Below are 26,621 nucleotides of genomic sequence, written 5' to 3' on the forward strand. Positions count from 1 at the left end.
AGAATGTTTATAATCAGCTGATATAGGCCTTCAGCATAATTGTGTGACATCACAAGTAGCCTAATTTAAAAGTCAGTAGAAATCCAATAAGTAACATTCACATTTAGAAAGAATACCTGAAGCTCATATTAACACACCAAACATTTCAAAGCCATAGCTGTAAGTAAGGGGGATCTCAAAAGTCAGTATTATAGATTATCAGATGACCATGAACTGAACCAACACTTTTTTTAAAAATGGAAAGCCATGAAAATGTTCTTGGGATATTTCACCCAGAAACAAGTAGTCGCTGTCCCTCATACAATGCATGTTTAACAGTAGATGTTAGCATCTTATGCAGGAAGATTTTTTTTTAAATGTTCATTTTGTTTCACAAATGTATAACACAAATAAATAGAATTCACAGTGTGAGTCAGCTTAAAAGCCTTTTTTTTTATTATTATTACTTGTTTTTTTTTACAGTGTTAGTGTAGTAGCAAGACATACAGTATTGGTATGATTAGTAACCATAGCACCAGAATCAATCATTCATTTCTTTTATACAGGCTACAAACATACATACTGCACGGTTTATATGATTCTTAAAAATACATCTTTGGATAAAGCCTGACAAAAAAAGCACAGTCTTTTCAGTACCAATGCCCATTCAATATTTAGCACATGGTTTACAATTCAAGTATGAATATTAAAAATACACATATATCATAAGTTACACATCTTAACGGTTATTACAAAAAAAGGACAAACAGGATTACATTTTTTACAAAATGTATGGCACATAGTGCATCAAGTATTCTTTATCTTTCTGATACAGACCTCATAGAACAATTGGCCATCACAAATATGAATGACGACCAAAGGTTTTCTAGCTGCTCATTGACTTATTTTTTTATTTATTTTTCAGCCATTCTTTAAATCAAAAGAAGCTGCATTGTTTGATAAGAACAACAACAACAAAAAAATCTGCACCTATCTGCTAACTTTGGTTAAAGCTTAACACCAGAGCATGTTAGGTTGCTTGGTAGTTGTAGTAGTGGTCATGATGAAAGTCATTTAGGATGATTTTCGTAGTAGTCAAGAGCAGATTTACTCATGCAGTGGTTTCTCTGGTCGATCCGACATTTTTGCAGCGCGATTTTCAGCAACATTAATAAGAGGACCATAACATGCTTTATAGGCAGATCCTACATCTGCTTAAGATACAAAAGCCAGTGTTTTCCTTCTTAAGATCAGAGGTATTTCCAGTAGTTCAAAGCACCATTCATAACATCCTCTTTTAAGGTTAGTGGTTATACACTACAAGTAGTCGTAAGGTAATACCTTATTATTAGCAAAGCAGGCAGAGACTATACAAACATCTGATAATGTCCTCCGCACTGGTAGTAGTCACTGTGCCCTAAAAACAACATACCTACAGACATTACAGAATAAATATAGTCAAACATAAATATATTACAACACATATCTCAGTCGAGTATGGATGTTTTATGAGAGGTAGGGGTTGCAGGTACCTACAGTAGGCCCAATGGAGGCTGTGAGGTTACTGTGTCAATGGTGTAACAGATGAGAACTTTGTCGGTGTGACGTGAATAAAAACGAACAAATGTTAAAATCTGAAAACAAATTAATCGAAAGGAAACATGATACTTTACTTAAACACTAAGAAATATTTCAGCTACTTCCTCACAGCACTAGTTTTTCTCCTGCTTGTATGAGACGTTTTGGACTGCCTGTGGAGGTTGGGTAGTATTTTTAAGCATCTGACAGGATTAAAAGAAATTAAACAATAAACACTGTTGTTGTTTAAAAAGGTCCTCATGTTTTCTTTATATTTGACCTTTAAAAGAAGGCAGGTCTTGAAGGACTGCAGTCGCTAGTTGACATCTCAGCAAATAAACTTGTATGAAAGGATCAATACCAACCCCATGTCTTTGCTTATAATGTTAAGCTTGCATTCAGTTTGCTTGGCTTCCATTAAAGATCGGTATAATGGAGGAACAGACAGACCGGCTCAGTGCAAAGGTTTAAAATATCCTGTCACTTCCTTAAATCTTAGCTGTTTAAATAGCAACCTTGAGAGGCATTTCAAAACTCAAGACCGGATGTGACAATGTTTTTTTTCAAGAAACAGTGAGTGTTGTCCCTGTCTCAGTTTTAATAAGGATTCCATAAATAGGATAAACCATGTTGATCTATAAACACCAGGAGTGATAACAGGAAGATCTTTTTTAACCTTTAAGTAGAGCCAGGACTGCAGTTCCTCCATGTTTGAAGTCTTTTTGCAAGTCCGGCAAATCAACTGCTGTTGTTACCTCCATATTAATAAAACATATGACATACACGGGTGCTATCAGTTTACTTGTCTCACTCTTAAGAAGGTTGAACAGAGGAAAAGCCAAAATATGACAGTATTTCTTTCAAACACGTTACTCCAATACTTTTAGAAATTGCAAAAAATACTGAGTTTTTGTTCTGCTAGTATGATGTACTATCAGTCTAATGTCTGATACTGTTAAACAATAATACAACAATCTGCAACCTTCTTTCTAAAAGTCTGTATGTATCACTTCTGTGTCACCAGAGATATATGATCAGTTTAACATGAATGTTTTTTTAATTAAACATTCAGTTGAACATTAGGATCAAGTTAGATTAATAGTAAGTACATGTCTACAGCTTATCTGAAAATATAAATATCTGTGTTGAAAGGTATAACTGAATTAGATCCTGGTGTTTCAGGTGTTTATATTTGACTCTAAAAAAACGCTGAAACATATAATTGTTTTTGTCTTTTCTTATTTTGAGAAATTACTTTCTTGAAGAGAGCGAATTGTCAATTTGTTTTTCCAGTGTTTTTTTTTTTTTTTTAAGTATCACATCCTTTTGCTCATTGTTTAAAAATGCACAAGTGTGTCAGAAAAAAAAGTAGGTATAAAGCGCAGATGTGTTTGATATCATGCAACACTGTTGGCAGGCAGATATCGCTGGCTCTTCTTCAGGGTAAGCGATTTGGAGGATGTACTAGACAGAGACCCAGCAGTTCTGAACAGTATGTAGCACTTTGAGATTCTTGAATTTAAAGTGCTCTACAAATAAAAGGCATTTTTACTATTAATGTACAGTATGTTGTGTCTTGTATGTTTTAGCTGCCATTTAGGAAATGGGGATGTAACTGGAGGATAACTACTGTTCAAATCAGTCACTCACAGATGACGACAGGGTTCAACAAATCAATAATAACACATATTTACTGGGCTTCTGTCTTCAGCATAGAGTTCATGGTTTGGTCTCTGCGTGCATGGCCCTCAGTGGACTTGAAGGAGTAGGCCGTTGTGAGACTGGGGAATGCACTTCCCACAGAAACCGCCACAGCGACCGTAGATTCTTGTTCCATCCTACGGACAAAGGCAAATGTGAGGGAGGAAAGAGTGGGCAAAGGGCAGCTTTTTATGCAGAGAATGGAAGCTTCATACAAATGTCAGAGGAGATTCCTCCCAAGTGAATCAGACAAAAGTATCATATGAAAAATCAGATGGCATTTCAGAACAACAATCACATTCCAGCACCCAATGACCAACGTGAAGCACAATTATATCCTTGTAAATTGACAACTACACATAAAAGAAATAATAAATTCCTTACGTGCCAAACAGCATAATTCCTACAAAGGTTACAGTTGCTTCTTACCTCTGATCTGTGGACTTTGACAGAAACATAGTTGCCCTGAGATGTCCACTTGGTGGCCTCAGATACTTTGAGGCCGGTGCCGATCAGATTAATGCTGAACTGGCCCTGAAAGACACAAAGAAGAGCTTATACATATGTGCAGCAAATATTTGTCGCAATTACTGCAGAAAAAAAGCTTTAACACAGATTTCTTTTTAGTAAACACATGTTGTGGACTAATACTTTTTTATGAAGTTGTTTTTCAGGTAAAGGGCACATTCATCAAGGCATGATTTTTTTCTATAAGGCCATGTGAGTATTTCACCAACCTGTGGACACTTGGCTGCACTGTAACAATCCCCTGCTGTAGCAAAGGGCACAGGTCGGCCAAGAGGAGTCTGGGAAAACTGGAGATCTGTGACTAATAAACAGCAATGGGCAGATTATTAGGTGTAGAAATGCAAATGATGAGAATAAATTGTTATAATTTCAGTCAAAAAAACAAAGAAATAGAAAAGATAAAAACCTTAGCTAAATTACTGTAGGCCATAGACTATTTTATGTTAAACTGACATAACATTTGATTGCCCACTATCTACCATCAGTTTCTAGCTGATATAATCATCAGCATAGAAGTAGCTGGATGCCAATGTTATCTTTATATTTGCTAATAATAATGCTATCGTTAGCTATTCTCTGATAGTAGTAAACAAGTCATCAAATATGTTTTTTTTTACAAAGTTAATTTCTTTACTCCTTTCTGTCATCTCTTACAACACTTTGAAAAGATTATGTAAGCATTACGCCACTTCTTAGCTAACGATATAATAAACTAGGAAGTTGCTGATTGCTTAAATTAGCTGTTATCTAAAGCTAGCCAAAGGGTTATCAAAACTGTCATTTAAACTGAAAATAAGGCCACAGAACCTTCTTCTTTATTTTCACTGTTCATCATGAACAGTACCTTTTTCTCCTTTTCTTTTCCTGCATAAAATGATTATAAAGTTCCCAAGATGTTTCCCTTCATCTTGTACTCATTATCCCCCTTAGCCTTCTTTAAGCTGCCTGAAAGCAAAATGAGTACCATGCAGAGGGATGAGAACATGTGCTGTCAGGGCCGAGACCAGAGGAAGAGGATGGGAGGAAGATGGTGTAAAGTCTAATCCTCACAGTACATACACATAGACTGTAAACTAAGCCACGCGCTCTAATCAAAGGCATACTTGGACACAACAGGGAAGGTGGAGCCGACTTTAATAATGAACACAGGAATATAGCCTCAGGTTTCTCCTGTGTTCTTGCCAAAGAAAAGAGATGTGAGACGATATCACATATTGTTGGTCTGTGTTTGACTTGTGTGCACGCATTCCTTAATTCTCTCGCTCACGTTTGTACTGACAGGCCCGGTTTAAGGTCGACACCTAATGGTGTGAACACACGGTGCTGAAAGGTCATTGTTTTGATTTCAGAGGAGAGACTGTGGGGAAGGGTTGTAAATATTATATTTGGACTGCCTGGGTAATATTAAGCACATCAGGACATGTCGTATGAGGGCTAGAATAACACTGATGTGTGGTCTCTGTACAGTAGACAGTTGAAGGCAATCACAGAGTAATTACGCACTCATTATCCGCAGGGAGCTGAGGTCCAGGCGAACTTTGTGGAAGAGTGTGTAACCTGCTGCTGAGTAGTCATTCCTGCATTCACAGTCTTGTCTCCTGCTGCCATTGTATGGACATTCAAAGGGATTCAACAACCTTTACACGACAAAAAAAAGTGATATTGATTTACACATCACATAATCCTATTCCGGCACATATAGTGTGTCACATCTGTCATTGATGTATCCTACACACCTGTGCCCATAAACCTCAGAGTAGTTGTCTGTCTGCCCGCTGCGTAGGGTCACATACTCCTTGGGGAAGTCTGTCTGCATCTCAGCGCAGTATATCTGAGGACGAAAACACAAAGAGACAACACATGAGCGCGTGCAGGGAGGCTGTAGGTTGAGTCATGATGTGTGCAGGAGCATTTCTGACAGCGTAAACACACCTGTAGGATCCTTGACTTCACTTTGAGATAATATTCCCCGTCTATCTTCACACCCTGTCTCATCTGGACATCTCGGCAGGAAGTGAACAACTGGCCTGGGAGAAGAAATATGCAGGGAGGAACGTCAAGATTTTAATACAACCGCAAAGAAACGGGAGAATTTGAAATTAAGGACTGCCAACACCTTGTTTGGCTAATCTACTAGCGCATGCCAGGTCATAAATCTGTTGTCAACAAATGCTAAAATATCTCGTCATTATATAATCTTTTATTCATCTCGCAAATGGAGAAATTTACAACAAACACATTTACGAAATTCACATCCTTAAAACAAAGCTTCTTAAAGGTCTCATTATTTGTGTTGCCTCCCTTGTTCTGCGGTCGAGTTCATACCGTGCTGATTGGCTGATTAGCCGATTAGCATTAATACTCGGCTGTCACCCGAGCAGACCATTTTAATTTTGCCAGTGCCTGACTTGGCAGAAGCCAAGTCAGGAATGAACAGCTCAATGCGCCAGCACTGAAACATCTGAAATGTGGGGGAGCGGATCAACAAACTTTGGCCCACTGCCGGGTTAAACAGCGCTTTCGAGTTCACAATGAAGCCTGCGTCGCCCCCAGGCGTTTTGACAGATTGTCCACATCGCAATTTGTAGAAAACTGCAGACTTTCTATTTATTGTTCCACTCAGTAATCACACCAAGAGGCTTTAAGCTGAGGTCGCTGTTCTGCCTAATGTGTTAAAAGAAAGCAAAAAGTTCAGCTTCTACAAACACAATCAGATACGGTGTTGGTTGCCATACACAGCACAGTCAATTTAATACCACTGCTCTACACATTCCTGCTGGGTGGTAAGCACTACAGGGATAAGAGAAGTTGGACAAGGTGGCAGATTTTTTTCATTATGTATTTAACAGCCAAGCAACCAAGGGGGGAAAAACAAGAGAAGAGAAAAGGAGAGAAAAGGAGAGAAAAGGAGAGAGGAGAGGAGAGGAGAGGAGGATTTAACTCACATTCTCGTTCTTGACACGCAGCCTTTGACTCAGGTCTTTCTGGCGGACGGCAGTGTTTGGACTGTTGGCCTTTTGAGGTGACACACTCCACTCTCCGCTCCATCACTCCTGCGCCGCACGTCTGTGAGCACTATTACACACGCAAACACAACGCAAAGGCACTTTATCACACAGCTTCAAAACAATCAGCCTCAGAAGTAAGCCGCAGCCAGATTGAAATCCACAAATGAGATTTACCGGCAGAAAAACTCACAAGTCATCATAATGTTTTGTGTAAACAACGATTAGCTAGAGAAGATTTCTTGCTGCTTAACAAGCCTTTGCTTCACCTTGCTCCACGGGCCAACTTTCCAGTAGGTTGTGTGCGGGCAGTCTCTTAGGAGGCAGGGCCTGCTGCCAGCAGGGTGGGGCTGGGGGCAGTGGGTGCTGGCAGAAGAGGACTGGACTGCAGTATAAGGGTGCAGAGCCTGAGAGAAGGGCATCACTGAGCAGGAGACGATGCGCTGTTGATAGCCGACACCACAGCTGGCAGAGCACTGATACACACACAGATACACAAACAATTACAACGACACTTACACAAAGCAGTCACATCTAACACAGAGGTCGATTTCTTTCATCATTCCACAGTAAAGAGACACAATCCTAATGTAATGTACAAAATAAACATGTCAAACACTAATTTCTTTTATGAGAAACAACTTCTCTTATATGGCAATTCTCCTAAAGTTTGGAAGAAAATCTCCCTTTCTAGCTGTATAGAAGCAAGATTTTCCATCCAGTCAGATACATGTTTACAAGCCTAAAATCATGAGGAGCTTCATAACCCAAGATTAAGTAATTCTTAGTAAAGTAAACTGCTTCATGTTCTATATAAATCTGATAAAAAATGAGTTTTGACTTTTTGGATGGATACTGTAAGACAAGTACTCTAAAGACAACAAAGGTAAAGTATGAGAATTTGTAACGGTCATTTCTTACTTTGTCTTTTTTTTGTACACGTGCTACAGTAGAACACATTTTAAATCTGTATGTCTTTGTATCCCACCTGGGACCATTCCCCTGTAATCCATATGTAGTGGCAGGGAGCTGTCGTGCAGGGCTGGTGTAATGCTGGCTGTGATGAAGGCTCACAGTAATCGTCCTGGACGGGTGTCACACCTGGGCCTATGCACCCCACCTTCCTGCTCCTCGTGCCTTCTCCACAGGTTGTGTTACACTGCAGGGAAAACACAACATGGGAAGAAATGAGAGGAGGAGTGAAGAAAAGTTGGCAGAGGGGGGGCAGTGTTGTACTTTGAGCAAGAACATTATTGACTTCTCAGACTTCTGGACCCTTCTTGTTAAGTAAAGGTTTACGCAAGTAGAGAAATGCAGTGTTGTGTGACAATGGCCACATTAGCTCTTAAGGAGGGCAATCCCAAACATGTGCTGTGGTCAACATAAAAGATAAAAGTTAAGCTGGTTCCCTCAGGCCCAGGAGTAGTTTATAGGAGCTTTTAAATGTAATGACATGGACCAGAATCTTAAAATTAATGTTAAAAAAAAAAGAGCAGCTGCGGGTGGATTTTACGACAATCTCTTTGTGTTTCTTACGAACCGAACGACTTGAAGGGCAAACTGTGAAAGAAACGAGGCTGTAAGTTCTCAAAGAAACACAGACAGGAATCTGAGAGAGTGCAAACATTCCTGTAGCAGAAGGATACAGCAATGTGTCCCTACATGGTGCCCCTCTTTTATGCCTGGCTCTGGAGGACAAAGCACGGGACATTAAAGAAAGATGAGCAAAGAAAAGAAAAAAAAATGTCCGCTAGCGTGACACAGAACAGAGATATTCAACAGCATAAAAGGGGGATGATGGCCATCAGAGCTTTGAGGTTTGATGTGATTTACCAACTGATGGTTATCACCAAAGCCCTCAAGACTGACGCAAGAAACGAAGAACCTGCAGGTTGTCCTTTTAATGGTGCAGAGGAAGAGAGGAAGATTGGAGATCTCAGCCAATAAAAACCTTAATAAGACGATTCAACATCTGTTCATCTGTCTCACACTAAGAGACTGAGGGCGAGGAAAGAGAAGGTTTTACGATAACAAAATACACAAGCACTCACCTCTTCCCATTCGCCAGCAGCCCATGTGTAATATGTGCACTCTGCAGTTTGGCATGGACGGACGACGGCGGGACGGTTGTGAGCATCACAGAGATCCTGTCGGACGCGCCCGGTGCCTTTTAGTCTACAGTAAATATCCCGTTTCTGAACACCAACCCCACAGGTGACAGAACACTAGGGGAAACACAGATTAAAAACACAGCTGTTTGAATAATACATAAATGACCACAAAAAAAGATCCCCATTTAAACATTTGGAACTGAATCTGCAAATACATGTTAGTCTAATACTTTGTTTCAAAAGATCCTCTCGACATAAGTGACTTAAAACCCATCTTTATTGGGATACATAGCTGAGAGCGAGTGTGATGCAGATTGTAGATGCTAGTCTGTAAATTAATTCCAGCGGCTGACCACATTCTTACAAAAAGTTAAATCCTCTGGTGCTCAAAACTGTTTGGTCAAATACTTATTATGATTATTTGTTTTTATTATACTCGATTGATACCCGAGGGGAAATTATGTGTTGACACTCTGGTGAACATGCAGCACATACATAGGCTCATGCACAACCACTGACAGAGAGACGTCAGAGTGATGGAGCAGCCCACGGCAGGCGCTGCGGAGCTAGTGGTGGTGGTGGGGATTTGGTGCCTTGCTCGAGGGCACCCTGGCAGCGCTCAGGAAGTTGTCTGGCACCTCTCCAGCATAAAAGACATTTTTGCAAAACTGTTGACAGGACATCTTGAACTTCTAATAAGTTTTATGTATGACTCAGACTTTTTTTTTTTTTCCTTACTGAAACTTAAAGGCATTGTCTGGAGGGCTCAAAGACAAATGGCATGAATCTGTATTTACAGATGGAAGTAAACCAAGAGAAAAACAGATGACAACATAACATATCTAGCTTGTCATGTATCCATGTTGGGCTGACACATCTGGCAGAACATTACAAACATGTCTTCTTGTGAATCTGAATCTGTTTTTGTGATAGGCAAAAACATAGCGGCAGAAAAAGAGCTTTAAAGAAAGCGAGCGGATTCAGTAATGTTTGCTCTAACAGTAAACTCTCTGTTTGGGTAAACACGAGAGTGTTACTCCTAAACAGTGTTTTTAATAAATCTAAAGGCACTGTGTTGCGTCTTTGTCTGACGTGCGTCTGAGGTCACACAGAGGTCTATCTGGAACATCTCTTTGATGTTCTTGGGGAAGCATAACCGCGTACTGAGGAAGCACTCTGTAAGGCTCCAGCTGATCTTCCTGATTTCTCTACAAGCCTCAAAGGACATTGCCAAGCCTCAGCGATTTCACACACACAGAAAAATCTTTGCCCTTATACAGCGAGAATCACAGTTCCCTGAAAAACCTCCAGATGTATTTGTGTTGTTGGTTTCTCACCAAATGGTGACTTATCAGTGCAGTGTTTGCATGAATGTGGAGGCAACGTTTGGAGAGAGAACTAAAGGTAACGAAGGAATCTGACCTCCAGATCAAGGTTGTATCAGTTGGAAGACAGTGGGGATGTCATGAACATTTAATTTACCGTCATGCTGAGTAAGAATTGGCAGATTGACAAAAATTGTGACTTCAATCATGGATTTCAAGGATGGTAAATGTTTGCGTTTTAGATTTCATCCATTCTCACTTGATGCAAACTATTTTAATGTCTGTTGTCATAGCTTGGTATTATCTTACCAAACCAAGATTTTTATTCTTTGAGCTCCTTTTTACTTTAAAAATAAAGACCAATAAAAATCTGTTGCTGGACCGATCTGTGGCGTATTCACTGAAACACGATGGAAACAGATGAGAAAAACTGATTTGGAAAAACCAACCCTCTGACAATTATTTAAGATAAGAACTTAAAAAGAAGCATGGACAGAATTATAAACAACTATTTAGTGTCCTTGGCTCATAATTAGTCCACAACCAGGAACTCCAACATGTTACCCACTGCCTCCCCCTCACTCCCAAGCCAGAGGTGAGTGAAAGGGCCCGCGGAGCTGTGGGATTACTCAAACAGAGGGTGCTGAGGTTTCTAAGTTGTCACATGCATGGATATTAAGATATAAAACATGTCTTTATGCTCTGGTTAAGGATTTCATGGTTGCTGGTGGTATGTGGAGGAAGATGATTGGTTCCAGACACCGGGGACAAAGAGCGAGAGAGAGAGAGAGAGAGAGAGAGAGAGAGAGAAAGAGAGAGAGAGAGAGAGAGAGAGAGAGAGAGAGAGAGAGAGAGAGAGAGAGAGAGAGACGAATAGGGGAGGAGGGAACCACCTGAAGGTTAGGGAGTGGGAATTGAGTGAGGTGGATGTGGGTCTTCAGAGATGTTTTAGGATTTAAAAGTTATTCATGAAAAAGGAAGTTTTCAAAACAGCGGACAGCGAGAAATGAAAGTCAGTGTTGAGTTCACAGATTTTACAGGTTTTACTTGAAACCGAATGTAAGGTCTTTGTGTTCATGGTTTGTGTTTTTGAACATCCATCTTCTTGCTTGTTCCTCTGGGTAATCTGTCACAGCATGACAAAGAGCATGGCAAAGCATTCCTCCTTTTATTTTGCTCTGAAACTTTTGATAAATCCAGTTTTGAAGATTTTCCGCCCTGTGGGAGGTCAACATGACTGAGAGCCAAAGCTGTGTTGCATCTACACGCAGGTTCTCTTGGTAGCAGATATCAGGGCTGTGTGGTCGGCTCCTACATGACTGTGACCTAACCCCCTCCCCTGGTGACGACTCTGTTTGGCCTTTGACCTGACAGTGTCTGATTGCACCAGTGTACGATGGAATCCAGGGTTGATGCCGTTTTGGCATCATTCTTTCATCTGTATGGGGGGTCGCGCTCAGATGAAGCAGCTGCCTCTCTGGCCCTTCGTGTTATCTGTGTTTATGTGTTTGATTTAGCTTACTAAATGTCATTTTTATATTCAAAGCTTGTGTGTAACACAGCCAACAAAGCTCTTACAACATGGGGATGAGTGTTTATTTCGGTGTTCTTGCTTAAAGAAAGCTTCAAAAGGAAAAGTCTTGCAGCATAAACTCGCACTTGAGATTGCATTACACAACTATTTACACACTTTGTCTGAGAACCTGACATCTAAATGTCAAGTGCACCACATAAACAGTGTTTCAGATCCAGGCTGGGGTTTTTTGGTTCACACTTGAGGAAACCACACATTCATCCTGAACAAGAACAAACTGAGCAGTGATTGGACAGGTGCTCTGTGTGTACATGTCCTACATCTGCAGCCTGTGGGAAGCCTTCGGCTGTGTTTGTGCTTGTGTCTCAGCTGCTAGTAGCAGTTTTAGTTACTTAAGTCCTCAAGAGACTGTTCTGTAAGATGGCAAAAAGAACATACCTCACTCCACTTGTTAGCCTTCCAACTGGGGCATCCCCGCGCCCGGCATGCCTTCTGTGTCCGCGGCCGGGGTAAATGACTGCAGTGCTCTTCTTCTATTTTGGTTTGGTTCTGATAAACACAGAATATCTCCCGCTGCTTGGTCCCGCGACCGCAACTCACTGAACACTGGAGAGAGGAGAGGAGGGGGGTGGGGGAGAGAATGAGAGAAATATTAGCAAAGTTCTGTTGACGATGGAGGTGTTTGATTTAAAGATGGTGATCATGCTCATGGCAACAAAATGACTTTGGTTACATATACTTTGCAAAGACTCCATGTTATCCTCAGTTTTACTTTATACATTTTTTATTGCGTCTCAATATGCAGGAGAATTTCTAAATTACACCAAGACAAATGCAGCATAAATAACACTTTGACTCTAGTCCCTAGAAAGTGTCTCAAATAAATAGTTGATGGACATGGTGTTGGAAAATTTAAGGTGACCAGGTTTTTAAAAAGAGGCACAGCTGGAGAATCCAATAGTTCAAGCTTTCAGAAACCCTGAAATTTCTAGGTGCTTTCAGAGAAATTCGACACAAAGGACCTCCACGGAGTCACAGACATGGTGTGGAACTAAATGTTTTCTCTCTGTACTACACGTCTACTATTTAGATCTCAGCAAAGGTTCACTCGGTGCACTCGGCAGCTTCCTGGTTGCATTTTATGGCCAAGTGAATCCACTGCAAACAAACTTAAGCAAACAACTTAAACGGATTTGGCCAAAACCTTTTTGTCAAACACTCATACGCTGATGGAATGCAGCCTGCTATTTAACCTGTAAACAGAGGAATTACTTTAAGAGCTGCTGTGGACAGGCCGAGGCCGAGGCAGAAGGAAGAAAAGATATGTGGCGAGACACTAATGCATGGGCATGGTGAGACGATCATCTGGTATGAATAAGGACCCTAGAAATAAGTCAGTCGAAGAGAAAAAAAAAACCTTGATGAATAAAAACCAATCCCCCCCTGATGAAAGCTCTGAAAAAGAGATAGGAGATGGAAATATTCTAGAGTCTTCGGCCCCCATGAGGCCAGACAGCAATTAGGGTGCCAGCTATTTCTGCTTGACGAGTGAGCGCCCCCATTCAAAGCTGCTCTAAAAATGGGGTGCTGGAATCGAATACACAAGACGAGGAGAGATACATTTTTTCTTAGCGTATTTTCCAGTCCAGATAATAAACATAATATTGCATTGTCCTCTAATTATGATGCCAGAAATGTTGCGTAACAGCAAACACATGATTTGTTTTCTGAGGGCTCATGGTAGAGATCATTCTACACATGATGAACCGTGAACAAAATTAACCTACATTTTCAGATATCTTGAGGAGTTTTTTTTTTTCCCCTCAAGTTTCTTTGAGCTTGAAAGATTTTTTTCAGTTTACATTGTTTTTTTTTCTTTTTCTGATCATCGATTGAGTATCCATTTGAAACCTTCTAAGAAAGCCACCTCCTACCTTTTCTTTTAAAGTGTGGTGCAGACTGGGCTTGGCACTGCACACACATATGCGTCAGACACATTGTAATTATTGAGGCATTTTAAACACAGGGCTGGCTCAGCTGACGGAGAACATCAAAGCCGAGGCTGGAGCTGAGTGACTGGTCCTGAGCACTGCAGATTTACATACCCGCTGCACACTCACTCAAAAATGATAACAGAACTGCCTCTACCTCAGACGAGAGCAGGAGCATGCAAACATGTTGGAAGAAGAAGAAGGGTGGGTGATGAGGCGGAGGGATAGCCCCTCCTTACTGCTGTAAAAGCAGGAGGAAAAAAAAAAAAAGCGAGGAAGAAAGGAAATTGCAGCCATACGGTCTGTGCTCCCCCAGCTGAACTGTATCTGCATTTTAACGGTGGGAAGAAGAGACGCTGTATGGCGATGGGCTCCTCCCTCCACCCTGCCAACCTCATCTGTCAGCCATCAGTTAATCAGGGCTGGTAATGCAGAGCGCACAGAGAGCTGGCACCGCTCGTGGGACCAGAGGACAGCTTCACCTCTGAGAGCAAAGAGAGGGCAAGGACTCAGGGACCTCTGCTGCACCGGGCTACAGCTGGGTGGCTTCACTCACCAGCACCCACTCAGGTAAGACTCTTCATCTTATCACTTGTTTTCAGCAGCTAAAAGTGTGACAAGTTAGCATTGAGCTCCTTATTAAAAAAAAGGGGTGCTTGTGTTTAGAGAACTTTTATATGGCTGTTTGCTCATCCTTTGAAATATTGTTGGGGACTGATATATGAGAGCATACTCGGAGTTATGAAAGTATTGCATGTACTTTTTTTTTTTTAACTACGACATGTTATATTCAGTTCAAACAGGTTGTGTTGGCACCCTGATGCTATGCTAATGTGTTACTGATCTGTGAGTGTTTTAGATTATTGGGAAACTCTCGGGGTCTCTTTTAACATGCAAGGGGAGAACAAGTCCTTGAGAAAAAGAAAAAAATCCATGAGTCACATGGGAAATGAAACACCCTTGAGACAGGTTTGCCCTCCCACGTTGTCCCAGCAATTAATTACACATGATTAGGTGAGCTAAATCTAGCATAATCCAGCAAGGTTCATGTAGGCATAATGTGGATTACTCTTAAAAAGGAATGACTGAACTGCTTTGGATTCGGCACAAAGTTGAAAATCCTCCAAGTAAAACAGTGTTTTTTCTTTTTAAACAAGCTGAACAGAATTTCAACTCCAACAGACATTATTGATAACCGGACGTAATGAACACCCTGCTTTTAATTCTAGCTGCTAAGTGGCTCCAAAGTGGCATTCTAGATTTTAAAGAGCACATGATTCTGGAACAAATCACATAATTGAGTGTTAAACCAGACGCAGCTCATGTATGCCTTTGTTGTGTGTTAAAACCATAAAAGTTTTGAATAAAGACGACTGATTTTCAATACATGGAATTTCTTTATATTTCCAGTTAAGAACAGTTATGTTTTTTTTGTTTTGTTTTTTTTCTGGTGTGTGTGAGTATTAACGTCTTTGTCTAGGATTGGACTGGCTGTAACTTCAACACGACCCCACCCACCGCTTTGCCATGAACAGGTGAGCCAATGGGGACACATGGAAACTTTTACACGTCTGAGAGAAGCTTTTTAAGATCTGTCACTCGGCCAAAATGACAATCAAAGCACAGAACCTCAGAGAGTGAAGGTAAATTACACAAAACCAACACTTTGGCTCAGATCAGATCTGCTTTGTGTTGAATATATTTTATCACTGATCACTTTAGCCTCGAGCAGTGTATGAAAACATTAATTACTGTTAGAACTATAATTATGCTACAAAAGTCTTTTTGGTTGGGGATAAAAACAGAACTGAGCGCTGTTGTGAAATCTATAGTTTATGTTGGGGGCTTTCCCATCAAAAGTAACCTTATTAACATCAGAATTACATTTTGACAAAATTCATATTGATCAGTGTTAAAGACATCTTTTCGTTCATACCAGTGTCTGACAAGATGGTTTATTCGATATCAGCCAGAGTGATTTTTGCAAAATATAGATTTAGAAAAGAGGAGGCACTGTGAAGAATGAATAAAAGGCTTCTAACACACAAGTTAAGACCCCAAATTAGAATATTTTCATGTGTTTGCCACACTCCGTGGATCTAACTGAGGCTATATCTCAAAATGTGAGCGCCAAGGTCGAATTCCGATCACATTGCAGCACGTTCACAATGCAAGACGTTGGTAATACCAAGCATATGGTAACTGTAGCTACATGGACTCTTCAAAGGAGCTCAGTGCTGACCCGGTGCAAGAACAAACTTGCATGAGTGTGAAGGGAGTGTAGAATTATACCCCGGGCTACATGTTGTCAAGGTTGAGAGATGCATAGCCTTGAAACAAAGATAGCTGCTCTTCATGTTCAACAATGCAATCTCTTTTTCTTTTTTAATCGAGGCATATCATCCAGCAAAAGGAGAAGGAGTAATATTTGGGAACGGAGTGCACTTTTAGATAGCTTTATGTCTTTTTTTTTATAGCGTCATCAGCGTCACAATGTTCTCTGAATCATAGACTCAGCAATGCAAATAAGAGAAAGGAGGAGGCAAGAGGCAGGAGGATGAAGGGTCTTCTCTCTCTGTTCATGGGCTTGTTTTGCAGGGAGGATTCAAAGACAGAAGTCAAAACAACACATGTTGTCAACATGGGAGCAGCTGGTAAGAGCGGCGTCATGGGGCAGAGGAATGTCAAGAGTCATAGATCTTTTATCCATCAGGCTGCAATAACCACCCAGAAAGTACACTCAGAAGCAGTGTGAAAACGGATTCTTTAAAAATATTTCAGACTCGTCTGATGATCAACTCAACCAGCTAACTTTATCCTTAATCACTAAACGTGAAGAAAATCATTCAAATTAAACCATGTGTGAGTATATATAAGTGTAGTTTTAACAGTAAAATAATGAATTTCAAATGTGACAAGTTTTTTTTGCCATTGTATTCTCTGCAGGATGGAAATGATTGTAATATGTGGAAATAATTTCTTGTCTCTTTCACTTCAGTTCATGACCATCAACTTGCAGGAGCTGCAGCCCACTTCTGATTGGCTAAAACTGAACAGCATATTCTGCACTCCATGCCAAAGTTTCACTTTGTCATCTTTAAAGAATTAAATAAACACTCAGTTGAGTAGACATATACAGTTTCCCCAACAGGGTTTCCTTTTCAAGTCAACTGCACTCAGTAAAGATACACCAAGCGACCATAAGTCAAAACCAAATGACAAAACAGCCACGTTTTTTTTCCGACTGTGTAAACATTCCACTAAGAGCTTTTCCATGGCTGTGTTCTACCGAGAAAAGCAGCTCTGCTTCCATCAGTACGCTGCTGCAGGTGAGGAAAATCAGGAATACGACAGAAAAGAAGGAAAAAAAGTAAATTTCTTAATGACAGGTCTTGAAAAACACAAACAGCAGCAGAGCCGTAACGTTATAAAGTATTGACCTTTGACAGAGGACATTTAAACCTGACTTCCTCTTCCTGCTAAACGTTAAACAGCTGCTTTTCTAATCTGTCAAAGCAAACAACTTGTCCCAGCTTGCATACGGGGGGAATGTGGAAAATCTCAAAAGAGTGGAGGATCGTGACCTTGCATTTATTTTCACAGAAAACAAAGGCATATAAATGTAACAATGTAAGTATAATGATACAGTACATTAATGTTTTAATGGGAAAAAAGGAAAAGGAGGAAGATCCGCTGTGTGTATGACCCATTACCTTATCACCACAGGCAGAAGAGTATTTTTAATATAGTGAGTCAATATCAGACTTTTTCTAAATGGTACTGCCTTTCATATCTTCCTTCACCAAACATTTTAAGAAACAAAATCGATAAACATATATATATTTGTCATGTGAAAAAAAAAAAGAAGAAGAACAGCAAAGATTCTGAGGCTGTCTTCAACATCTAACTCAAAGACCAGTTGTAGATTTAAAAAACACTTTTCCAACAAGGTGGATGCTTCTGACATTAACGATGACCACGAGAACAAGAAACGATTGTCTTAAATATTCCACTCTCTGACATTTGGGTCCCAAATGCATGATGCACTGTTTAGTACTGTCATGCAAAATACAGCATTATTGTGTCTTCTTAACAAATGACAATGTAAAGGTGATGCACATCGGATAGAAAGCTTCACTCAAATCTCAAAGGTTTCTCATGAAGACAAAACACTACATCTTTAAGCAAACTGCACTTAAATTAAAGCATAATATTTAGAGCTATAGTTTCTCAAATAAGGGGAATTTGTGGTTTTCTTTGTCTCACTTCTTTGTGATTTAAATCATGGTAGAAAACCCCCCAGCATGTTGCATTGGACTTTGAGGAAAGTAGTTACTTGACACACTGAAAATAAATGTTCCACAATCCTAAAGGAAGAAATGTTCCTTTAATGTTGGTGTGTTTTACTTTGCAGTGGGAAGAGGCACAGAAAGAATAACTTCTGACATCCTTGAAGTTCTGGACATTTGCGGACCAGTAGCCCTCGCTAACATACGCCAATGATCCAAAGAATCAGGTCTGATAAGTAATAGCTTATTAGTGTTGAAAGTACAGCACTGGCCCTCAAATGGTGCAAAACAAGTACAGCTAAATGTGTAGCAAATGCATTAGACAATATAGGTATTAAAAGAAGCAGTGTTTATTCCCTGATTTTAAAACATCCAATCACTGTCTAACCCTCAAGAGGGGGAAAGGCTTTTTGACTTGCATGTCAAGTCCCCAACTCCTTTTCACTCCATCAACTCGACAGGCCCGAACAGGCACAGGCCCATCCAGTCTGACGTGGTGGCTTCGTGAAAAAACTAAAATACTCTAAGAAGCTTAAAACCACTTTAAAATACTTGACCAACAAGCTGAGGAGAAGAAGGCCCTCTATACCTGAGTCAAAACGAGGCCATGTTCACTGTCATTTGATGAAACCAACCTAAATGCTTCCAGACTTTCACACCCCGTCTCCTCCTATTTCAACTTATTGCATCCGCAACCAACTCAGAACACATAATAGCATCTAGCCTAATGACACGGCTTCTCTTTCTTCTGATGCACTGCAGATAAAATTCTATTCAGTTTGGCATCCATGAACTAATGCCCTATGAACTCTTGATTTATCCAATCTGACTCAATCTTAGTCAAGGTATAAAAAGACCTAGAGAGGACCATTTTGTCAGCTCTTGTACAATCCTTTGTCCTCTAGTTTTTGTGACAAAGGAAGTTCTATTTTGAGGGGCTTAGTATAGTGTAACAGTTATTAAACTTGGATTGTTTATCCCAGTTGGTGGGATTAGAACTTCAATCTGTATTTAAGAATTTGGAAACTGGCCCCAAATCGCACCCACAACAAAGAATAACGAAACAATGTCCCAGTTTGTTTAACCATGATTTACAGACTAAAGGCCCCAAATGTATCATATTATGCCCAACAGAAAAGCCTCCTTGAACAAACAAGAACAATGTGGTTATGAAGTCTTTTGAGAGGATCATTTTAGTTTTAGCCACAGTGGTCATACTTAAAGAAATTGCATCATTAAAGTCCAATTAAAATTTGATTAGCTCGGAGAAAAAAATGCTCTAACTACGTCCTAAGGTGCAATTATTTCACTAAGATGTTTATGTAAGTGCTAACAAAGACAACCTATATTATTAACCTATATAAGAATGTGCAGAGTGCTGAACTTAATTTTTCTGCCAGCCAACAACTCGACCTAAAAGAGATTCCCATTCTCAATGAGCTAAGCGTGCTGTGATCCAAATATTTAAAATCTTCAGATAACATTTCACACCATCTGGTTTTCTGCTTTCTAATTCTTAATGGTTCGCTAGAATCTGTGGGCCACAGCACTTGACTTTTAACCAGCAAATCATCAACTCAACTATTTGGACTTTTTCTCAAAGGCCGAAATGAAACATTATCTCACAACTCAGATTTAGATTAAAGCCATAACAAGAAGCATGCTTGTGAGGAAACCTTCCAGCAGTCACTTCAATTGCTCACACTCAACTGGCATATGGGCAGGATCATGAAACACAAACTCAATGATGTCACGACCAAATGACCTAGGGTGACAGGTTTGGAGAATATTTGTGCCCGCTGCCCTCAGGCCAATGTCAAGTATGTCAATGTTGTGCATGTGGATTTCATTTGAAGGAGCGTGATTAGTTCACAGACTCTCGACTGCGATCCCCCTCCATGGGAAAGCCGCTCTGGACAGGAAATGGTATGTTTTCGTTAGCAACAAAAGGCATAAATTACTCAAATGGTGCCCTGGTTGCTAATTTATCACACAGCCTTACTATTGCTGCTTTTTCACGTTTGACATTAACATTGCTTTTAGGGAAATCACCTTTAGGTAATGATATTAACATCCTGATAGTGTGTGTTGAACTCTGTGCCTGCAATTCTTTGTGTAATAAATCTGATAATTGTTTGGTGTCTTCTCTTTTTTTTTTATCAAAGACAAATGTGTTCTGATGAGCTGTGTTTGAAAGAGGAATATAGCTGTTTGAATTCTTCATTTATAGTTTCTTAAAATGTCACTGCAAGATCAGAGAAGAATAAAGGACCAAGGAGAATAAATGGAGGTGGGTTATTATAAAGAGGCAAATAAAGCCAATCAGTATCTAAATGTATCTAAACTCAAACATGACTCAAACACACAAACCATATGTAACTGACAACAAGCAACAAAAAAGACCCCTTCTTCATGATCCGAAGTGCAAATATTAGAATATTGTCAAGACAAAAGTATGACATTGCTAAGAAATCTATTGCCATGAACAAGTGAGGATGTTTATTTTATGTAGCCGACGACTTACTAAAATATACAAAAATAAAGGGGAAGTAATCTGGTAAAATGTCTCAAAAGTAAAAACGTGTTATTTCAACAAACTAAATGAAAATACTGCAAAACTCTAGACCTACTTAAGATCTACTTTCTGTTAAATATATTAGATATAAAGACACAGATTTCATCCCTGGGCTGCTGCTTCAAAGTGACAGTATTGGCTTTTCATTTATTTGGTAGGGACACGCTTTTTGGAAATTCTACCAAGAGAAGAGGCCATTACATGCGGTAAGACAATCTCTGTAGTAATGAGAAATATCTGAACAGTGTTATGTAAAACCTCAGACATGTTTGAGCTCCCTCTGGATCTACATAACAGAGCTTCCAGCTCCTTAAGAAAAGTCATAGCAATGTAACAATGTTCAATGTTTGGTTCGATGACGTGATTATGGTTATCAAAAAATGTGATGGGTTAGGAACATATGGTGGGAGTGAGGAGTGTAAGGGTATTACTATAACAGATTAAAGCCTCTGATCGAGGTTGATAGATTTCGATCAGAGCTGGATGATGCTCATGTCATGCAGCGTGTCACTATCGTTCATCTCGAGATATATTGTAGACCACATAGCATTAAGCTAATTCAAGGTTTCTTTTTGTACTATCAAGTGATATGACCAATAATGAGTTACACAGAACTGAATATCGTCAACATTATCCATTACATTATTTGATAGTCTGGCCTGATATTACAGCTTTAAACCTAATTGTGAGCTTTTCTTCAAAGTCAGAAAGCAGGACCGAATCAAATGCTTGATAAAAACCAGGACTTTTCTGTAAATATTATCCTTCCAGAGTCTGGTTTTGGATCAGCTCAACTAAAGAACCCTTGCCAGCATGAATTAATACCAATTATTGTTGTAGTAAAAGTAATACTCAGGCTGTCTCCTGCCAAACACTTTACAGAGAGCTCTATTAATTCAATGGTAAACAGATGTGCCACCCAGCCCTCCAGTTTGACTTGGGCTGTGGATGTTTTCTCCAGGGAGATAACGGAATAAAACAAACAAAATCTGCCTGCAGTCTGTTTAATCTGCACTCTGTTGAGGTGTGTGACTAATACAGATTCTATATTATAGAAGCATTTAAGCATTCACCTACATCGTTAATGACTTTTAGAAAAGAAGGAAAAAGGCAGTTTAACAGAGTCAATTGAGGGTCAAATACCTCAATACCACATAATGACCTGTGTCAAGTCTTTCCTGTATGTTTCAGTTACTTCCTCTGCACACTATGTACTACATAAATAAACTGCATATAGGTACTATAAAGCTGCTGTACTTGAAATAACTTCTCCCCTGTACATGCAATAAACAATGTATTCCAAGCGTCACTATTTTACAGTGTAATGGGTCCTTTATTGTTTTCCTTTCGTGTAAGGCTGTTCCCAAGAGGAACCTTTTTTTTTTTTTTTTGATTTTCATGTATTTTTAACCAAAGATAAATCAAACTCTTCCTTTACAGTACAAAACAAGTGCTCATGTTGTTAAAGGGTCTGTTTTTCTTGAAAATACTGCATTGAGAAACAACACAAATGTCACAGTTATGTTTCTTTAATAATATTTACAATGGGAAAAAAATCTAATTCAACACATTTATGTATTTTTTTGCATATGAATGAAATAAATAGCAAAAAGAACAACAACGAACCAACATATGCAAAATAAAGTAAAGTTGTTCCCTTGAGTTTGACACTGGATTTGAAAAAGTGGAGGAGTGGGAATGAAACCGACATGGCTGAGGAGTCTCGTTGTTGTGGAAGTCTTGGTTAAAAATGACACTCAGCAAACAGAAAAGAGAAACAAAGAAGGAAACTGCAGACTTCCTCACTCAGAGAAACCAGACATAAATAAAGACCCAACTGCAACACTTCACCTGAAATATGTGTCATCATCATTTGATGTTGCCTTAACTCAAATATAAATCAGCCTGTTGCTTACATTTCACATGTTAAACTGGCTACAAATTGGTTGCAGGAGCCAGAAGTTTGCAAAGCTGTTAAGTGTGAGAGGAGTGCCACATACTTAGACTGTATATGGACAAACTAGCACTGAGGGAGACCTCTTATTTCGGTGGATATAATACTGAGTTGTAAAAGAGTTCTCTGTGTATAAACCCTCAGAGAGAATCTTCAGGTAAAGACTGTAACTCTTTTCCACAGCATCACTTTTTTGTTTTTTTGGCCTATTTTTACCTGAAACCACAGTTATGTGATGTCATAGTTTACATCCCGCAAACACATTTACATCACTGCAGCAAGGTGAGTGTGAAAAATCAGCCCATTGTAAGATGATGTGCTGAAAAGAGTCAGATTATTAAACTGTAACCCGTCTATAATTAACAGTATATACCTGCATTTGTATGCCAGTATCTTAATGCCTTAAAGGTCATATCATCCTCATTTTTTAAACAGTTTAGATAAATTTCAAATCTTGGTTTGAGCACAAAGGAAGACAGACAGACTAGGGACAAATATGAGTGTTAGAAACCATGCTAAGGTATATTTTGCATAATATGTGACCTTTAAAGAACTATATTGAGACAAATGAAAAAGTGTATGCAATTTATTTTGACTCATTTCTTGGGAACCAGTTGTGTTCAGGTGAAATGTGTGCATATCATAATGACAAATAATTCAAGTAAAGTGTTACATCAACCTAAACTGGAACAAGTCATTAAAGCTGCACCATGTAATAATCTATTGTAAACAAATAAATAAGTTTCATTTGAAAAAAAAAATCCTTCAGAAATACAAAAACTGGCCAAAGGAATAAAGAGACAGCGACAAAGGATTATAACTTTATAAGGCGGAGGTATCTGTGTGCTTAAGTTGGTTTTGTGGGCAAAAGAATGAAAGCAAAAGAAGAACGGCTCAGTTATAACCATGACTTACAGAACTGACCGTTTTTTTTTTAAGCTGCAATGATGCGGCCTACAATTAACAGCCTAAAAAAACTCTTTCTAAGCCTGAAAATATGTTATAAAAAAAGGTCTTTATTCTTATGATACGGACAATGCACCATTGTAGAACTGAATAGCACCTCATCTTATATACAAACTTCACTCTAAACTGCACGTTAGAGACATTTTTTTTTGTTCATGTGTTTTTCTAACTAAAAAAACACACAAAAACAGCTGTGTGTGCCCAGTGATTGTTTGTGTTTATATGACGGACCAGTTGAAGCAAGGTGTACCAACAGTTATTACAGTGTAGTTTAAAAGCAGTATGCTCACTTCCTATGAGATATATACTCAATACTGTACTGGACAATATATTTAATATACCTTATAATAATGAATATTTGAAGAAAACACTTTCATATATTGCCTTGTCTTTCTTGTCACACTTTTTAAAATGTACTTTTTTGATATTATTTTAAAGATTATTTTGTATCGGTTGGTGTAGTTTTCTATTCTAATGTGATAATTTAGACATTTAAAAGAAGTCTGTCCTGAAAGAGATTAAGCCATTAATTGCATTTCAACTTTAAAAAAAATAATAAAAAAATCATAAAAATATGAATGAGACATGTTTTGAAAATATTTTCATCTGTACAAACTGTATTTACTCATAGAGAGATACGAGAGGTCTGACTGAGAGCACCAGCGAAAATATTAAATATCATACTCAGAAAAATGCTACATGAAGAAACAAACTGTACAAGATACACAACATACACTGACAGCCATTTGTGGCTGTTCATTTAAAGTCATAATATTAACTCTTATACACAAATATACACTTGTGTACTGGGGATACAGGGTGAAGACAGCGATAACAACATAGAACATTTACTTCACGCCTCATAGATGAAATAAATATTTCGAGAGTTATGCCTCTAAAGATATATGGCATGGTTGGACAACTCTGTCCTGATTTATAGGTTTTGTTTGGAGCCTTGGCTCAAAATTGGAGCCATGTGTTTTTAATGTTTCCCTAAGTGGAGCAGCATTGTGTTTTTGTATATTTATGTCTTTCTTTTTTTTTTCCTTTATTCTAATCAGCACCATGCCCACTGTAGGGCCCATCTGGGTGGGCTAGAGCTGGCTAGCCAAGAGTGGCTCAAGACACCCAGCGTTCACTCTGGAATCTCATGCAGTTTTAGGCTAAAAAAAACACACTCAGTGCACAGGTCTGAAGTCATTTTAGCACACACCATGTCTACTCACAGTGACAGGTCCTCAGTGAGGAAGTTAAGTGTCGGAGGAAAAACAAATGAGTACTATCGTACCGGCTTCCAGGGTCGGCGGTGCCAAGAGGCAGAGCCCGGGCACGGCTGCAGGTTGCATTGCTCCATGTCGGGTGGCTTGTCCAGGATGTCACAGTTGTAGTCGTTGAGCCGCTGGCCGTTTGGTCTTTGACAAACCACCAGGCGAGTCTTCCTCCCTCCACCGCAGGTCTGGGTACACTAAGGTTTACAAACAAAAAGATTTATTTTGGGGGGGGTTTCAATAGGTGGATGGAAAAGGGATGAGAGAGTGCCACATAAACACACCAAATCGGACCCTCAGATCATCTTCCTCCCTCAGCCTCCTCATACCTCCTGCCCATATGACCACCAAGGGTTCCAGAGCCTTCAGCCACCCCGACCTCCCACCTGACATCTGTAACCTTGACTCTCTGTCCATTTTCTTCAAATCGCGTCTCAATACCCGCCTGTTCAAACAAGCCTACTTACTCTGATCCACCCATTTCACTGCAAAACTCCTGTTTTTAATCTTGTTATGTAAAACTGTCAGCTATCTCCATTTAAGTTTTTTAACGTTTATGTTATATTGTTTTTTAAACCCTGCTTGTAAGGTGTCTTTGGGTTTTCTGAAAGGCGCCCTTAAATAAAATGAATTATTATTATAGGTCACACTTGAATCCAGGCCGCCAGCTTAGAGGATTACAGCCTCTGTACCTGAGGTGTGACCGACCCACTAGGCCATCTGCGCCCCGGCATTTGTGTAGTTGAAGACCTGTCCTTACTACACAGTAGTACATACAGTTTTTGGCCGCTACTTTTATGTTAAGGCGATTACAGAGACACAGACATCGAGTGCAAAAGAGACATGACAACAGATAAAGATGAAACTGTCATGTAGCTAGGTTGAAAATAATAAAAAAAAACTCACCTCTCCCCAGACACCGTAGTTCCACAGAGGGCAAGGTCCAGAGTCACAGCCTTTTGACTCGGCAGGTTTGACCCTCTCGTCACAGTAGCTGTTGCTGCGTCCATCAGCGTCCTGACAGACCACCACTCGTCTCTGGAAGCCTCCTGCACAGGTACTGGAACACTGCAGAGCACACAGTGTGTCAGTGGTGGCTCGACGCATGAACACATCAATAAGCACATCTAACTCATCTCGTTGATCGGGCAACTAACTACATGAATACAGTCAGCTGTTGTAAAATAATCCAACCACCACCTTTGCTGAGCAGCTTTACAGATTCAAACTTCACTGTTGGTCGACTCTGTTTCCCACAGCTCAGGCTGGTGTTGTATTCAAATAGCTAAAAATGTACTCAAAATCTACAGCTTTTCATAAAGCCCACAAAGTGAGACCAAGTTGGCTATTTTTTTTTTTGCCATCGTTTAAAAACAAACATATCAGTATAATTGTGTGATAAAGGACTGTTCAGATTTCACTGGTGTTTCCACTCAATCTTTTACAAGCTTAAAAACGCTGGCACACAGATTCAAACACATACTCACAATGCATACACATTACACATCTTGTTTTGCTAAATTAACCTGAGTCTAACCAAGACTATATCCAGCTGCACCGTCCAAAATGATCGTCAAAGGATGGAAAACATCAGTTTAGCCTTGAACAGAGCAGTAGGAACAGTCTGCATCCAATTAAAATGACACATCCCCACTGTCAATGGGAGTGAGTAGATTCAGAGCTTCTACATGTGAGGGAGGATAGCACAGAGTGAGCCTGAGCAGCATTGGCTTCCAGTCAAGTTCATTATGTGAGACTGAACAGCGTACTGGGATGAATGCCTCTGTGGGGGACAATGTTCAGAAAAGTAAAACAAA

The 26,621-nt window shown here is 39.6% G+C and overlaps 1 protein-coding gene and 1 long non-coding RNA gene across 2 annotated transcripts in view; one reads left to right on the forward strand and one right to left on the reverse strand.

Annotated features, from left to right (window-relative positions):
• Window positions 1–412: 412 nt before the first annotated feature.
• LOC306825888 (A disintegrin and metalloproteinase with thrombospondin motifs 20) overlaps window positions 413–26,621 on the reverse strand; it is a 79,276-nt gene continuing 53,067 nt past the window's right edge. Inside the window, exons 27-39 of the mRNA XM_079346848.1 lie at window positions 25,711–25,872; window positions 24,825–25,001; window positions 12,200–12,367; window positions 8,843–9,016; window positions 7,780–7,950; window positions 7,061–7,267; window positions 6,732–6,861; window positions 5,719–5,813; window positions 5,523–5,617; window positions 5,290–5,423; window positions 3,996–4,087; window positions 3,688–3,792; window positions 413–3,395 (exon numbers count right to left, since the gene is read on the reverse strand). Coding sequence (XP_079202974.1) covers window positions 3,306–3,395; window positions 3,688–3,792; window positions 3,996–4,087; window positions 5,290–5,423; window positions 5,523–5,617; window positions 5,719–5,813; window positions 6,732–6,861; window positions 7,061–7,267; window positions 7,780–7,950; window positions 8,843–9,016; window positions 12,200–12,367; window positions 24,825–25,001; window positions 25,711–25,872 — 1,800 coding nt within the window. The 3' untranslated portion in view covers window positions 413–3,305. The remainder of the gene's footprint in view (window positions 3,396–3,687; window positions 3,793–3,995; window positions 4,088–5,289; window positions 5,424–5,522; window positions 5,618–5,718; window positions 5,814–6,731; window positions 6,862–7,060; window positions 7,268–7,779; window positions 7,951–8,842; window positions 9,017–12,199; window positions 12,368–24,824; window positions 25,002–25,710; window positions 25,873–26,621) is intronic.
• Window positions 13,757–20,177, forward strand: LOC306825900. Its single transcript, XR_013779319.1, has 2 exons — window positions 13,757–14,322; window positions 15,233–20,177. It is a non-coding gene; the product is annotated as an uncharacterized lncRNA (long non-coding RNA).

Source organism: Symphodus melops (assembly GCF_947650265.1).
Source record: "Symphodus melops genome assembly, chromosome: 6".
In the NCBI taxonomy this organism is placed as follows: domain Eukaryota; kingdom Metazoa; phylum Chordata; class Actinopteri; order Labriformes; family Labridae; genus Symphodus; species Symphodus melops.